Raw genomic sequence first — 14,941 nt, forward strand, 5'->3', positions numbered from 1 at the left:
GGGCTCCGCTCGGCGCTGCGCTCGCTGGGGAGCGGCGGGGCGCGGCGGGGCGGTGGCGGGGCGGTGGCGGCTCCCGGGCAGGGCTGCTGCCGTCCCGGCCCCGCTAACACCGCATGCCCGGGCCCGCCGGCCCCATTGGTCCCCGCAGTCACATGCAGGGCGGCGGAGGGGCCGCCAGCACCCGCCTTCCGAGCCTCCCTCCGCTGGGCTGCGCGCAGGGAGCGGCCGCGATCGCAGCATGAGCACCCTCAAGGTCTACAGCACCTCGGTGACCGGCTCCCGGGAGGTGAGCGGGGCGTGGGGTGGTGGTGGGGCAGGGCTGGGCGCCCCCGGGGGTCCCTTTCCTGGGTGGTTGTCGTTTCCCCGCGGAGCTGTGAGCCTCCCCACGCCGCCCCAGGCTGGGTGTTCCTTCTGCAGCCTCCTGCCGTGCATCACCCAGTGCCCGGTCCCCGCCCGCCTGGGTTTCGGCTCTGTGCTGCGTGTCCCCCCCTAGAAAGAGGGCTGAGCCCCCTGGCCAGGTGTAGGGTGGACTGCGGCCCGTAAGGAGTGGTAGCTCTGTGCGCTGAGCGTCTCTGGCACACTGGGTGTGTGTTTACCCTTTGAGCTCCTCCCCGGTTCTTGATAACGTGCCTCTTTCACCCGGGGTTCCAGATCAAATCCCAACAGAGTGAAGTGACCAGAATCCTCGATGGGAAAAACATCAAGTACGAGCTGGTGGATATCTCCCAGGACAATGCTCTTCGGGAGGAGATGAGGGCCAAGGCGGGCAACCCCAAAGCCATCCCGCCCCAGATCGTCAACGGAGACCACTACTGCGGGGTAAGGCTCCTGCGCTGCCCTGGGGATAGGTACCCTGAAAGCTGGGGGGTGTGGAATAATCCTGTGCCCTTGTTTTTGCTCGAAGTGGTGTCAGAATGCCTTCTAAAAGGCATTTCCCATGAGGTACACTGACCGGGCGTGGGCTGGGGTAACGTGCGCTTGGAACACGATGGCTTGCAAAAATGGGACCCGTGCTGGGAATCGGGGGACCCCGGGCAGTGGGGCTGCAGCGTGCGGGGCTGGCCCTGCCCCGTCATCCTCCCTCCGACTGGCACCAGTTTGGGCTGCGTGCTCAGGGGATCCCGCACTGCCTGATCGGAGGGAGCGTGCAGTGCACGAGTGTTTGGGCTGCGTGCCTCTTGTTTGCGAGCAACCCCGTGGCTTTTCCCTGCAGGATTACGAGCTCTTTGTGGAAGCGGTGGAACAAAACACCCTGCAGGAATTCCTGAAGCTGGCCTGAGCCCCGGGCTCCCCTCCCGTCCTGGACTCTACCTGCATTCCTGAGCACCCTCATCTCTGACCACATTCAATTCCAGGTTGTCAGCACTGTCCTGGCACCATGACCTGTATCCCAGCACAGGGAAACCCCACGACCAAAACTCCTCCTTGCAGCTGCCTACGATTCCCTCCTGCCTAACCCCGATATCATCTCAGAGGGATCCAAAGAAAGTCTGACGCTTGCTGCGTATGGCCTCTGAACGAAGCTGGGCCTGGCTCACTCCGCAGCTTCCAGTGCCTCTGTAAACAGCAAAGCCTCTCGGGCTGTGCGAAGTGCAGCTGTCCGTCAGCCCTCTCCTCTACAGGGAGAGCTTCTGCTTTAGGAGGGAAGGGCTTAAGGTTGCATGTTACTTCCCACTTCCCCCAGTTGCTGTTACAATTGTAAATCCTGCTGCCTCACTTCCTTTATTTTTTTTTTAATCCCAACTGCACAGAATTACGGTGACTAATTTTTGTCTTGTTTTAATTTAATGCAGAAATACTGCACAAAGCTGGGTCTGACCGCCCACCACGGAGCAGGCTGGGGCTGAGGTGTAGGGCTCGTGTCCCTTGGCAGGCTGCGTGAGGGGGATGGATAGGCCCAAAACTGGGACCTGTGCTGCTCCCTCGGTGCCCTCTGCTGCAGTGCAAGGGCTCCCTCGTGAGCATTAATGGCTCAGGGCTGCTCCGGAACAGCTGATGCTCCAGCTGTCTTACCTTTCCTTTTTGAGTTGGCTTTTTGCAACCTGGACCAAGTGCATTTTGTTTTCCTGCCAAAAAGCAAGTTTATAACCAGTGTCGTCTTCCGAGATGCTATTAAACGTTACTGTACCTTTTGTGTTGGTACTCGTGGGTTTCTTTTAAATTGGTTTTATCTTGACTACAGGTTAAACATCATCCTCCATAACGATTCCGAGTCAGTTCCAGCTCGGAGGAGCTGAGTCAGTTGTACTCGCTGCTTCAGCTTGACACAAAGACCTTAACACCTCAGACTGCTGCCACTAATCAAAGGCTCGTGGGACCTGTCTGAATCCCCTGCAGTGCAGTAGTGACAGGTACCTCTCAAGCAGCCCTCTCCTGCGTGGGGTAAGAACGACAGCGTGGGGGAGGGACAGCTTCAGACAGACCCATGGGGAAAAAAAACAAACCTGTAGCGTAAAAATTCCCTGGTGGTTTATAGACTGGCTCACAGCAGAGGGGCAGTGGAAAAGGCTGCTCTGTAGGAGGGTCCCTGGTACGCTCCTGTACGTGCTGTAGGTGGAAAAAGAAGGAAGCTCATTTACAGCTGCAGGGACTGAGTCACTGGTCACAGGGAGCCTGTGGAAGCAGCTGGCCCGTGCTGGTGGCGTTTCCCGTATGAGCAGTGCACGGCCACGCTCCAGCCAGAGGGGCCTGGGGAAGGCAGAGCAGTTCCAGGAAGTGCTCAGGGGATCCTGCCTCCTTCCGTAGCTAATTCGAAGTTTACAGAAGTGGAAATTGCAACTAAATAGATGCTGGGAGCCTTTAATGAGGGCTGGGTGGCAGCATGTGCTGGGCCTCTGCTAAAGGGGAACCTGCCTGAAGGTGCTGCCTTGCACGAGTGGGAGTGTTGTCAGCTGGGAGTCAAGTGGGAACTTGTTGGAGCCGAAATGGGAAGAATGTCTTGGGAAAGGGGCCTGCAGAGCACAGCCCCAGCCCACAGGAGGGGAAGATGGTTTACTCTCGGGGTTCAGCAGGGAAGAACCGGAGGGATTATGTTCTTCTCCGATGACACGGTGTCCTGTTGCAGCGGGCTGGGAGGAAGGAAGGCCAGCAGCTCAGGGCCACGGCAGGCTCGTTCGGTGTAGCTGTGAGCCTCAGCCCCTCTGGAGCTGGGGGCTGTCCAAGGGCAGAAGCTGTTCACGTACGGGAAACCCAGTCGCAGGATCTCCTGGCTGCACTGGGTCTGGCTCAGTCCCAGCAGTGCAGTGGCCCAAGGCCATTGCTCGAGACCATATAACTGAGCCTGTTTCTCTCGCGGTGTAAATGCAGATGAAATCTCGGGGGAACAGCAGTGTGGAAAGCAGGCTGGCCCTGGCTGGCTGCCTGTCCTGCCCGGAGAGGAGTGCTGCTACAGAGTCCCTGAGCCCAGCCAGTGACTGCCCCAGTACCAGTGTAAAGCTGCCAGTCTTCCTGAGCAGGGATCAGCCCGTATAACCTTCAGCAGAGGTGAGAAACCAGGTCTCTGAGCTGACAGAAATCCCCTGTGTTAGGAACCCAACTGCCTGGGGAAGAACACCCACCCACAAGGCAGCAGGAGACTGGGGCTGCCATGTGGCAGGCACCCCGTGCCAAAGGGAGGCCAAAGCAGGAGCCCTCCTCTCTGTCCCAGCTAACGGCGCAATGAAACTGGATCTGGAAAGACAACTCTTGCTCTTGCCAGCCAGGGGGAGGTTATAACACAGCTCACAGTGCAAGGGCAGCAGCTCTAGGAGCTGTTATGGTGCGTACAGCCCTGCCCCTCTCGTGGGAGGGGGTCTCTTCTCCGCAGCAGCAAGGAGGCACGGGGGATCAGGCCGCATTCCTGCAGGCTCCTGGAGTTGTCTGCGTACACCCGCTGGGGAAAGGTACTGATGATTTCATACGAGCTGGAGTCTCCACCCCTAGGAAAGAACAGCGCAATCTTTCCTATGCACAAGATCCCCCAAGGTTTTGCTGAGATGCTCTGGCTAATCCAGTTGCAGTTACATAAGAGCAGAGGGAGAGGCTGCTTCTCGAGCACAGGCCAGGCAGAACAAGGCTTCCTGCCCTCACTGCACGCAGCCAGGCGCAGGGCGGCTGTTCCAGGCTCCCCAGCTGCAGTGAGGCCGTTACATCCCAGCAGTGAGCTCATTGTGGGCTCAGACAGAGGCCAGGGCTGCGGCCTGTGACAGGAGGGGAGACTAAAGGGATCCCCACAGCCATGCGGAATGGTCCCCAAGGGGATGCGTGAGCCTCTGGGCAGTATTAAGTGCATTGGGACATCGAGCTGGCTGAGCGAGGGATGGCATTTGTCCAGCAGCTGATCCATCCGCTGGCCTGAAGGCAGCAGCTCAGCTTCCAGTCTGCGCCAACACCTTGGGAATGGTGGCGATAGGCCAGTGAGTGCTGCTGAGCAGCTGGAAGGAAGCGAGGGCAGTGATGGACCTGGGCAAGGTGGCAGTTCTGAGAGGACAAGCGGCATCTCTTCTGATGTGTCGGCTTTTTGTCAAAGGTGGGTATTAAAAAGGAGCTGGAGTTCCTGGAGTTGGACCCTGATCCTCATGGGTCCCTTCCAACTTGGATGTTCTATGATTCTCTGAAATACTCCAAGCTAAAACCCTGGCAATGGTGCTAGAGAGCACATCTGGTGTTGGGAGAAGCCAAAGCAGCAGCAGAGGGTGCCCAGGACCTCCTGGGGTCTGGGAATGAGCCCTTCAGCTCAGTGCAGGCTGCTCTGCTCGAAGCACAGCTCCAGAGCCTTGAGCAGCAGCTGCAAAGCCTTCCCTGGGGCGTGACGGAGCGGGCTGGGGAGCAAGGAGGGAGGAAGTTTTTGCCCTACCTGGCACGGGCAAGATGCTGGCGCAGTTCCCCTATGGTCTCTGTGAACAGCATCCTCACGATGTACGTCTGCTCCCCGCTCTCAGACTTTATGCGGAGAGTGCAGATTTCAGGGGCAGGAGCCCCAGCCTCTTCGGTCCTCTTTAACCTGGAGGGCAGAAAGCCTCTTTAGCTGAGGAGCAGAGATCGCGAGCTCTTCTTAACAGGCAGAGCCTCTGGTGTGCTGGGGTAATTGAATTGGGGAGGGGGGGCTTCTCATTTAGGAGTGGCATGGCCTGACTGGGGGCAAGCAAACTGACCCACAGACCAAACTGCTGCTTTGCTTTCACTGCTTAAATGTGCCTGGAAAAGAAGGTTGTTGACCTTTTTTTTGCTTTTTTATTTTAGATCAAGATTGTCTGGTAAGATCTTTGCCCTACTTTTTTGATTAAAAATAATCTGCTTGGGGTTTTTTCATCAGCTATTTGGGTCTTGTCTTGCGTGGAAGCCTAGGAGTGGAAAAAGTGCTGTTAGTGTGACCTCCCGCTTGCACATCAGTTTCCTGGAGGGATTCTCCCATTTAGCAAACAGCTTTTTGGATGGTTTTAAATATTTAAGCCTTGGCTTGCTGTCAGGAAAAGTATTTTGCTGCAATAAGTAAGTAACGCTTTAGACAATAGGAGCTTTTGTTAGAGATGTGAAAGAAGGAAGGTTCTTCCCAAAAGACCAAACTTGGCCTTTTTTTTTTTTTTTTGAATGATTTTCAAGGTACAAGATAAATGAGGAAGTAAATGGACTTGCCCGACAGAACCCCCTGAAAAAAACCTGCAGTGACTGAATAGGAGGAAGATGAGAGCGTGGCGAGGCAGGGATGGCGGGGCTGTGCCTGTACCTCTTCAGGGCAGACAGTCTGGGTGTCTCCACCAAGATCTCTCTGTTGCTCCACATCTCATCAGAGCCCTGAAACCAAACCGAGTGTCACCACTGACTCCCCTGCACAGAGACAAACCAGCGCCAGGAAAACCCGGGAGCAGGTGCCAAAGTGCCACGTGTGCTCTGGTGGAGCCTCTTTGGGAGGAGAAGGTTACACAGAGCTGAGAGAGGCCTGAGAAAGGGGTACACGATACTGTGCAGGGCACTGAGCCCAGGGAATCGCTGCCAGCCTCGTTTGGGTGGTGTTGGGGCCCGCTCATACCTGCTGTGTTGCTCTGACTGAGTCTCGGATGTTGATCGCTTCTCCTCCAGGGACTGAGGACTTAGAAAGTTTGTTCAGAAACTGCTTCGAGGAGGGTTTGGGACCTGCCAGAGCAGAAGGGAGATGTGTGTGTGTACAGTCCTTTTGACGATTCTCCATCAGAATAGACTGATTTGGTGAAAAGGCACCAGATCAGCCAATAGAGAGAGCTCTAACCTCCCCTAGCTAGGCAGAGGGTGGCTCTTGGTCTACCCAGCAGCAGCTTGTCCTGCTCTCTGGCCCACTTAATGTTTGTCAACGTAACCAGTGAGTGACTGTGCAGCCTGTTGAGCTCACACCTGTGAGGTACAACAGGCAGATTCCTTGTTAGTCCTGCTGTGAACAGAAAAAAACTGAAACTATGACTTTACAGGCTTGGAAATGGTTTTCATCTTGTAAGGGTGTATTTGTAGGAATGAGTTCATCTTTCTGTGGTGTCACTGGGCAATTATTTTTTTTTCCACTGCATTTGGCTTTCCAGGCAGTGACAGTATCTAACAGGTATTGCTCCGCTTTGCAGGTTGCTAGAATCTAGAAGCAAAATGAGGAATGTGAGGCCTGACCTCATGTCTCATATCCTCTCATGAAAGTCTGAAGAGGAATCATTCATTCAGAACAGCTAAGATTGGTCTAGCTGGAAGACGTCCCCCTTTATGGAATGAGCTTGTAGGAGAACTGGAGTGGTTGCAAGTTACTCTTGCCCAGGTATGCACGGTTCCCTTGACATCCTTTGATGGTAAGGGTGAAGCTAGAAGGAGCCTGGGCTTTCAGAGAGGTGGGAGCCAGATACGTTTTGGGAAACCTACTGATCTTCTAGTCTATCGTGGCTTGTCATGCCTCATTCTTTAAGACTTAATGGTGAGAAGACACCACGTGTGCTGGCTGGTGCCTAATTTTTGAAGCAATACTGGGGCTATTAGTGCAGGGTTTTGACCCAGAAGTGTTGCCTTCTTCTTTGAGACCCCACACATTCACTTCTTGCTAGTTGGACTTCCCTGGTAAGGTTTAGATTCTCCTCTTTGGGAGCTGCATTTTCAAGGCAGGTGTAGGAATTTACCTGGGATCTCGTCGGTTTCCTGCACCTTGCGTGATTCTGAATGGCCAACCGCTTGGCCGTGGCCAGGGAAACTCCCTGGAAGGTCTCCCTCCTGAAATACCACATCCCTTTTGTCGGTGACCTGTTGAATTAAGGCCAACGGCTATAAGCAAATCTGACTGTTGCAGTTCTCACTGTATCAGAAGACAATAAATTTTAGCAACAATCTGGAGCTGTAAACCCCAAATGAAACAGATGTTTCCTTGGAAGCTGCTCCAGCTGCCCAAACTGAGTGAAATGTACCGTTAGCTCCTGTAGGCTAAGAAAGCAAATCCTGGATGATCCCTCGGGTCCCTAAGATGGCCCGTCAAGTCATTCATCCATCTCAACAGGCGCCGGACAGCTGCCCCCTTTCCACAAGTTGTAAGAAATGTGCTGGGACCTGACTTTTCCTCTGTCTCCACACTTAATAATGCTCTTAGGGCGGGAAGGGATGTGAAACCAGCAGGTTGGGGTTGGAGAGGGATTTACTGTCAGACTTGCATTGCTCTGGCTGATGGTAGAAGAAGCTGCAGTGGGGACTGACAGGAGGCTCCAACAAATCAAGGGACAGAGAGTGCCAGCCTGAGGCCCCCAGCACTGGGGAAAGCTGTATAAATAGGGGCAGTCTTCCTGTCTGGGTTAAGATACTGCCCTGTGGTTTCCAGATGTAGTCAGCTATGAAGGGTATTGCAGGGAACCACAGACCCGTGAACCTTGCACAGACCTTCCTCTTCCATTTGATTTTCTAACCACCCCACCTACCAGCTCATGCTAGCTGTTCCGACCTTCTACTTGCTTGTGCAGATGTGTCCTGCTTTCTTCGTGGTGGTGGGCAGGTGTGCCACCCCTGTGGCCTGCCTGCTTATGTTTCATTACATTTCAGCTGCACTTGAAGGCCTAATTTAGAGTCCTTTAAAGCTGTCTGAAAATGTGGCTTTAGCTTTTTGCTATTTCTGAGAAATAAAAAAAAAAAAGACCCAGAAGAACCTCAGGTGCCTAAATCCATTTAAATTATGGCAAAATAAACTCTCCCTACAACCTCCTTGAGAGATGCTTGTTCAATCTGTTTTTAAAAGCTCTTGCAGGTGAACTAGTTGAGGTTTTTTTTGTTGTTGTTGCACAGCTCTTCAGATGCTGCATATGCTACTTCTCTTCTGCAAAGCCTGTTATGTTCTCAGAAGTCTTGATCAGAGCCAAGATTCACCGAGACACAGAAACCGTTCAGTCCCGATGCGCAAATGCTCACTTCCTCTAACGGCTCACAGGTGTGTTCCTAGCCACCCTTTCCCCAAGACACACATGCAGAGAACTTGGCTGCTTGCATGCTGTGTTTAGAAGCCTTAAACTCAGTCTGTTGTGTGGAACATCCAGAAGATTGGTGAAAGTGAAAGAAACTGGAACCATTTTCTTAGGAAGCAGACCAATTTCTTTCAAAAACTTGATGAGAACAGGGCTTTGCACTCCTTACCTGAAAAGGGATGCCATCAGGGTAGTGCATCTGCAACTCTGAAGGGAAATAGCCATCCATAATATCCTGCAGGCATTGCTGAAATAAAACGAGCTCATGGTCGTACCTCAAATTTTCTCTTTATCTGATGACTAATATTTACATCCTGGGCTGCTCTTGTTTGTGTTGTTACTGCTGTGCAAAATGTCTGCACCTACGACCCAGATTGTTCATCTCTTAATAAATCATGACAGGGTTGCATACTAGACTGGTATGCAAGTAGGAACACGGGTGAGAAGCTGGAGGTTTCTGTAGCTGCTCGTTTTTAGGATGATCTCTCACACCCTCTTCTTATATATTCCCTTTCCTGAGACTTAGGCTTAGAGTCACCCTGCTATGATTCATTAATTCCTCTACAAACATTTCCATACCTGTGCTGATGGTTCCTCGTAGGACCGAAAGGGTCCATCGAACATGACGATCCCATTCTGATACAGCGTAAGAGGGAGGGGTTCTTGCTGTCTCAGCCGGGCACCCTGAGGCGTGTGCTCAATTTGACAAATGCCTTCTCCAGCTAGCACGTTCAAATCCTTCACGTTTTCCAAGATTAAATCAAAATCAATCTCATGTTTGGAAACAACTGCCTCACCTGTGGCAGAAGGAGCAGAGTTACGGAGGGAAGGAGATGCCAGCTGAGCCACTTTCACCTCTGGGTGGATGTGTTTGACTTGCCTTTGAATGCTAGCATAGTGGGGCTATCAGTGCTGCCTCCATTTTTCACCTTTCATACCTTTGCAAAGCGTGGTGCAACAATCCTGCTGTGGTGCAGGGCTGCCAGGTTTACATGGGCGTGTGCAAAACCACAAAGGCACAGCAGCAGAGAAACAACCCTCTTGCCTACAAGCCAGTTTAACTCTGCTGCTAACTAAGGTGCAGCCAGCTGTTTAGCAATCGCATTCAGCAGCTTGTGTTTGGTTGTGATTTCGTAAATGTTGTCCCTTAATTGTGGTGCTACAAAATGCACGGAGGGAGGAACTAGGTATCTAGGCTGGATAAATGGAATAGGGCAGACTTGATGAAAAACTGTCAGTGTAAACACAGCTGGCTGCATGCTCCCAGTCACCAGCAGATTTCCCCCTCTAAAGCAGATTTCTCTCTTGCTGGGATGCTGCTGAGGATGTTTGAGTGTTTGAGAAGGGTGGCAGGGTAAAGTGGTAGAAGTGTTATGATGGACAGAAGAATGAGATAAGAAGAGGAAATGAGAGGCAGAGGGTATGCCCTTTGTTTTTCTGTTCTGCTTTTCTAAGATTTGAGAAAGGTGAGAAAAAAAGCTGCCTTAAATAAGAGAGGGGAAATTCTCCTGTAAAAAGGGTAACTGAAAATCATGAAAACATTTCTCCTGCTTTCCCAGTCTGCATCTAAGGGAGGGATGGATTAGTTAGCTAATATTTGTACAGCAGTTAGGAAGCAGTATTGGTTGTATAGCCCAAGTATTTTTCTATTTTGTTTTTTCTCTGTTACCACTTCCTAAGAAGCCTTTGCCAAATATGCTTGGATCCTACACAGCACAATCAGGTCCCAATTAAACCACTCACATAGGGGCTGGGAGGAAAGGCAAACAATACTCTCTGATGGAGCCAGACAATATGGGTAAGTTGCTACAGCTACTATATATACAAAGCATCTGATTCCATTTTCCACCCATTTTACGTCAGTGTTATTGGAGCAATCAAGCTTCAAACATTTAGCGTATGTGAACTCTCCAGGAAGCAGCTGCTGCGAGGGTATTCTTCCAAATGGCTGAGCCACCAGGTTCTCTCCTCTTTCCTCAGATGGGGCTTATAAAACATCGATATATAAAATACCAGTGTTCTGCCTGGCCTAGCTCCTGTTAAATTGTTCCATGTCTCTGTCCCAGAGACATGGACTGATGTGAAGACCCAGCACAGGCTCACAAATTCTGATGGTCTGCTTATCTGCTCTAAGGAGTGTCGTACCTTCTCTAAGCACACAAGGGGAGCTAGGGTGGTTGCTTCAGCAAAGAGCCTTGATGCTTTACCTGGCTTCCAGAGGCTCTTTGCTGGCAGGTCTTCATCTTTGAGTGACTGTAAATCTTCCAGCTGTTCATGCCTCTCTCCAACCCAAATCAGACCATAGTCATTTAGGAACCGCTGTAAGAGGAAAGCACGAGCCAGTGTTGCAGGTCAACAGAAAACTAGACCTTCACAAAACTAGAAATGGAAGCCTGAGAGTACTTGGCTGCAGTTGTGAGCACCAGAAGCAGAAGTGAAAGAGAAGGTTTCTCTTAAGTTTACCTGGCTTTGGCAGACAGACAAACTCTCTGACAGAATAGAAGTACCAGGCTAAAGGGAGAATGAAACTATCTGTAGTGATACAGTAGTTTCCCAAGCCTCTAATAGCTGCATAGACTATTTCTATGGTCGTTGACATCAAAATGAAGAGGCTTGGAGGAGGCTTAAATGTCTGTGTATAAAATAAACATAATAACATATTACCTTGTAGTTCACATCCAACCTGTTCTTTCTTTTCAGAGGGGTGAGGTGAAGATTTGTGATTATCAAAGTGGCAGCTTGAAAAGAACCAAGCAGTCTGGGACTGCAACAATCTCAAACCAAAGACGCAGATGGCTTAGAGCAAGTGAAGCAGGCATCTCACCTCCATCTCCCAGACCTGGGTCTGCAGCTGAAGGCACCTCATTTCCAGGTCCTCTGCTGTGGACGAGTCAGGAGCATCTGAAAGGGAAGACTTGGTTTTTCTATGCACAGCCTTAAAGAAGAGCTGCAGGTAATGCATGTCCCACGGTGCAGATGCCCCAGCAGTCTGCCTGTACCATAAATGAACTCAAGCCTGTAAGACGCAGGAACTGAATGTGAGTTCTGCATGCTGATCCCTGACAACTTGACTTGCAGCACTTTTAGCCCGTTCGTATCTTTCTCAAAAATAGTTGTGAACGAGGCTGGTGAAGTTTTATGCTGCGGGAAGCTGATGTGAGCAGTGCTGTTCACAATTATACAAGGAGAATTGCTTGGCTTAGTCATAAGAAACTTCTCCGAACGTCAGCAGATGTCCACTAAAGCTGGGTCCAGAAACCTAGGCTTAATAGCTGGAACAATGTACGATGAGGTACAAAACGTGTCTGTGGTTTGATAGGCGTATTTTTCTCTGCTCAGGAAATAGAGAATTCACCGCAGCTTTGTGCTAATAAGATAGTTCAGCCATCGTAGGAAATGTCTGGGATCAGCTGGAGAGTTACTGGATTCCAAGGAACAGAGGGGTGAAAGAACTCCAGTGACTCACTCAAAGCTGGGCTCAATTTAGAGGTAGGCTGCCTCACAGGACAAGTGAGCCTGGACCTGCAACTGCAAGCAGATTTTTTGGTTTTGCTTAGCTGTGAGTTGTCCTTTTTTTTTTTTTTTTTTTTCTCAGCCTGTTTGAACTGTGCAGTGGTTACTGTTTTTTTTTTTTTTTCCTGACCATCCTCAGGTACCTTTGTGGTTGTTTTTTGCTCATGGAAATTTAGTAAGCCATAGAAAATAGGTCAGGAAATAATGTTTGCACTGCACCAGAAAAGCAGAGTAACTGATGAAGTGAGAATCTACCTTGGCAAACAGCACCACGTGTGTAACTGATCTCGCTCACTGAAGAGGCTCTTGGGCTTTTAAGGCAAGGATGGCTCAGAGGGAAGGTCTCCAAGCCTGTTCTGGTGCAGTACCAGGAGACCTGTAACTCTCCCACAGCTAGGAGCAAGGTGCCAAGGGCAGAACAATTTTTTTTACCTTCTCCTTTCTGAAGAGTCTTCATTTTCTCTTCAAGTTCAGCAATCCTCCTGTCCTTCAGGATCAAAATGAATAATGACCTTGTTAAGCTCCTCTGCTTTCAGGACCTTGAGGCAGTCTGCATAATTAGTCCTGGCTGGGTGAGTCAGTGCTGCACATACTCTCTCAGATGGGCAAAATTAGGGTTAGAAAGGCTGTATCGCCTCACAAATCATCAGGCTCAGCTGAGGGGTGGGATATAACACAGTGCTTCAAAAATAGGTAAGGGGCATTGAGAACCTATTTTCCTCGCCGCCATCTGCACAAAAGATGTGGTCTCATGTCCCTGTACTCCCTGCTCGGGCACAGCTCGTGCTCTGAGCTGTAAGTGGCTGATCTAGAAGCCAAACCAGCATCTTCACACCCTCTTCTTTCTAAAAACAAATAATCAAAAACAACCCCCCCCCCAAAAAAAAGAAAACCAACAAAAAACCAAACCACCAACAAAAAACCACAGCTATTTATTCTAAACTGCAGCATTACAAAGAGGCCTGTTCCAGGACGACTTTACTGTCTAAGCAAAAGGAAGAAAAGAGAGGTCCGAAGTCAAACAGATAATGATATCAGTGGAAGGATGCAGTGAGTCATTAATTCTTAAAGTCACAGCAGGGTCAGCACAGCAAGGACTGTTCAATCTCCAATGTCAAGGACTGATATGACTGCTCTGTTGCTTTGCAAAGGGTTATTTGTCTCATTAACAGACCAGGCTATGTCTGAGCAAGTGTATCGCTACCTTGGCTCAAACAGTTAAAGCAGGACACAGAACAGGCCTGGAAAAAGCCAGGGTTTTTACCTTCAGTTGGATTTCTTGTGCTTGTTTATCTATTTTTTGTTCCAACAGACTGATTTTTTGCATTATGGATGACATGAGTTCCATGTCAGCAGGAGCTGCACCTGAAAACACAAATATAGCACGTTACCTCTCTAAAAGGGCAATTGCTACTGGAGGTAGATCTGCACCACAGGGGACCCCATCCAAGAATTCCAGTTCTGCCACAGGACCTTTGTGAGTACCCCGTGTGGACCTCTGTTGGGTACTGGGTACAAATCCCTTGGTGGGTAGGGGGATGGCTGCATCACTGACAGCATCCTGTGTATGTGAGAGGGAGACCACACAAATTAGCCCTGGCCTGGGGTATTGAGTCCCCGAGACTGTCACTGAGAAGCTGTGATGGCCCAGAACCCCCTAATCGTTGAGGGACTTCACCCTGTGTATTCTTTCCCAGTGTCGTCCCCCTTGAGCAGGAGGGGAGACTGCCTTGCTCTGGGTTCTTTGACCAAGGAGACAGGCTGTCACCTGAGAAGAGGCACAAAGAGCATGGAAGAGAGAAAACAGGTCAGCATGTTGCATATGACTTCTCCAAAAGGAGGTAAAGAAACATGATGGTTATGCTAAGGGAACGAGAGGGGAGGAGAAAGCAGAACGGCCCAAGTCTGTTCACTCCCATAAGCACTCGCAAAATAATAAGAGTATGAGGGCACTCGTTATGGCACAGGACCCAAGGGAACATACGATCTCAGCAGCCAGAAAGAGCGATCACAAAATGGGGCTAGCAGAAGGAGACCATGACGCTAATACAGAGCATCCTGCACTGCGCTGTGAGGCTGAAACCGGTGACACCGAGCTGCGCTAACAAAAAGTTCAGTCTGGGAGGAACAGAAGCAGCAACCTTCACTGACAGTGGAAAGACGGCTTTTGCTCTAAGATCTAATAGGAAGGATGTGACCTAAAATGGAACTGTAAAACTCGATGAAGCTGTAATGTGCACTAGGGGTTGCTGAGGATGTGGAAACCCTTTGTTACTTATCTGATTTTGGACATGTAGGAGAAAGAGCCACGATCGCTGCAAAACACGTAAGGTGGTAAGAAAAGCCTTACCAGAAGACGCAAACAACTTAGCTCTGCCCTTTTTCTAAAAATGAAGAGAGAACATGTAGAATCAAAGGGTAAGTTCATTGAGCTGGGGGGAGGTTTGCTTGACAGGCAAACTTTTTAAACGTGACTGCGCAGGCTGCCCAACCACGCCTGAACCGCAGCCCTTTTCCTCACCAGCCCACCTTCCCGGTGCAAACTGCTCGCCTTCCGGCCGGGGGGGTCGCGCACCCACGGCTCCGCCTGGCCTCGAGCAGCAGCAGTTCAGATCCCCGGGGCGCGCTCTGCGTTGGCCGCCTGGGAGCAAAGAGGTGGAAACGGGAGCGGAGCACAGCGCTGGGCTGGCAGCAGGTGAGTCCCGCACAGCCACCCTGCCCTGCTGGAGCGAGGAAAGGCAGAGTCACACACAGCTGCGCCAGGCCCGGCTGGGCCCTGTCCCCGCTGTCCCCGCTACCTGCAGGGGCTCCGCGGGGCGTCCCCGGGCCGCCCTCAGCGAACCCCGGGCCCGCGGCGCCCCGCCGCCATCTTGTGTACCGCGCGTTGCCGCGGCGACGCCGCGCCGCTGCGATTGGCTCGGCGCCGATCACGTGGGGCAGAGAGGCCGCTCGAGGACTACAAGTCCCGGCGTGCACCGCTCCGCCGCCCCCCAGCCCAACTGACC

The 14,941-nt window shown here is 51.3% G+C and overlaps 2 protein-coding genes and 1 long non-coding RNA gene across 10 annotated transcripts; 2 read left to right on the plus strand and 1 right to left on the minus strand.

The window, feature by feature from the left end:
* Positions 1–14: 14 nt before the first annotated feature.
* Positions 15–2,132, plus strand: SH3BGRL3 (SH3 domain binding glutamate rich protein like 3). The gene is made up of 3 exons (XM_035562356.1): positions 15–286; positions 652–819; positions 1,214–2,132. The coding sequence occupies exons 1-3, from the start codon at positions 239–241 to the stop codon at positions 1,277–1,279; spliced, it is 282 nt and encodes a 93-aa protein (XP_035418249.1). The 5' UTR covers positions 15–238; the 3' UTR covers positions 1,280–2,132.
* UBXN11 (UBX domain protein 11) lies at positions 1,782–14,610 on the minus strand. Of its 8 annotated transcripts, XM_035562336.1 has the most exons (13): positions 14,458–14,487; positions 14,287–14,320; positions 13,201–13,301; positions 12,369–12,423; positions 11,248–11,324; positions 10,631–10,742; positions 9,003–9,220; positions 8,593–8,670; positions 7,104–7,224; positions 6,008–6,111; positions 5,705–5,772; positions 4,835–4,981; positions 1,782–3,917 (listed from the first exon to the last, which is right to left on the minus strand). In XM_035562336.1, the coding sequence occupies exons 3-13, from the start codon at positions 13,282–13,284 to the stop codon at positions 3,743–3,745; spliced, it is 1,239 nt and encodes a 412-aa protein (XP_035418229.1). In that variant the 5' UTR covers positions 13,285–13,301; positions 14,287–14,320; positions 14,458–14,487; the 3' UTR covers positions 1,782–3,742. The 8 variants fall into 8 exon arrangements, with proteins under 8 accessions (XP_035418229.1, XP_035418230.1, XP_035418228.1 ...); XM_035562337.1 differs by lacking the exons at positions 14,287–14,320; positions 14,458–14,487 and adding an exon at positions 14,512–14,610; XM_035562335.1 differs by lacking the exon at positions 14,287–14,320 and having other exon boundaries at positions 14,466–14,599.
* Positions 11,241–14,609, plus strand: LOC118255834 (uncharacterized). The gene is made up of 4 exons (XR_004781039.2): positions 11,241–11,376; positions 13,249–13,413; positions 13,634–14,354; positions 14,461–14,609. It is a non-coding gene; the product is annotated as an uncharacterized LOC118255834 (long non-coding RNA).
* Positions 14,611–14,941: the final 331 nt, after the last annotated feature.

This window comes from Cygnus atratus, chromosome 23 (genome assembly GCF_013377495.2).
Source record: "Cygnus atratus isolate AKBS03 ecotype Queensland, Australia chromosome 23, CAtr_DNAZoo_HiC_assembly, whole genome shotgun sequence".
In the NCBI taxonomy this organism is placed as follows: domain Eukaryota; kingdom Metazoa; phylum Chordata; class Aves; order Anseriformes; family Anatidae; genus Cygnus; species Cygnus atratus.

What these genes read in the sequence shown, in the direction of transcription:
- SH3BGRL3 (XM_035562356.1), top strand. Translation starts at nt 239, where the DNA reads ATGAGCACCCTCAAGGTCTACAGCACCTCGGTGACCGGCTCCCGGGAG. An exon ending in CGGTGACCGGCTCCCGGGAG is followed by an intron (nt 287 to 651) that starts GTGAGCGGGGCG and finishes CCGGGGTTCCAG; the next exon opens with ATCAAATCCCAACAGAGTGA. An exon ending in ACGGAGACCACTACTGCGGG is followed by an intron (nt 820 to 1,213) that starts GTAAGGCTCCTG and finishes TTTTCCCTGCAG; the next exon opens with GATTACGAGCTCTTTGTGGA.
- UBXN11 (XM_050715208.1), bottom strand. Translation starts at nt 11,630, where the DNA reads ATGACTAAGCCAAGCAATTCTCCTTGTATAATTGTGAACAGCACTGCT. An exon ending in AGACTGTCTGCCCTGAAGAG is followed by an intron (nt 4,982 to 5,704) that starts GTACAGGCACAG and finishes TCTGCCCTCCAG; the next exon opens with GTTAAAGAGGACCGAAGAGG. An exon ending in CAGCATCTTGCCCGTGCCAG is followed by an intron (nt 3,918 to 4,834) that starts GTAGGGCAAAAA and finishes GTTCTTTCCTAG; the next exon opens with GGGTGGAGACTCCAGCTCGT.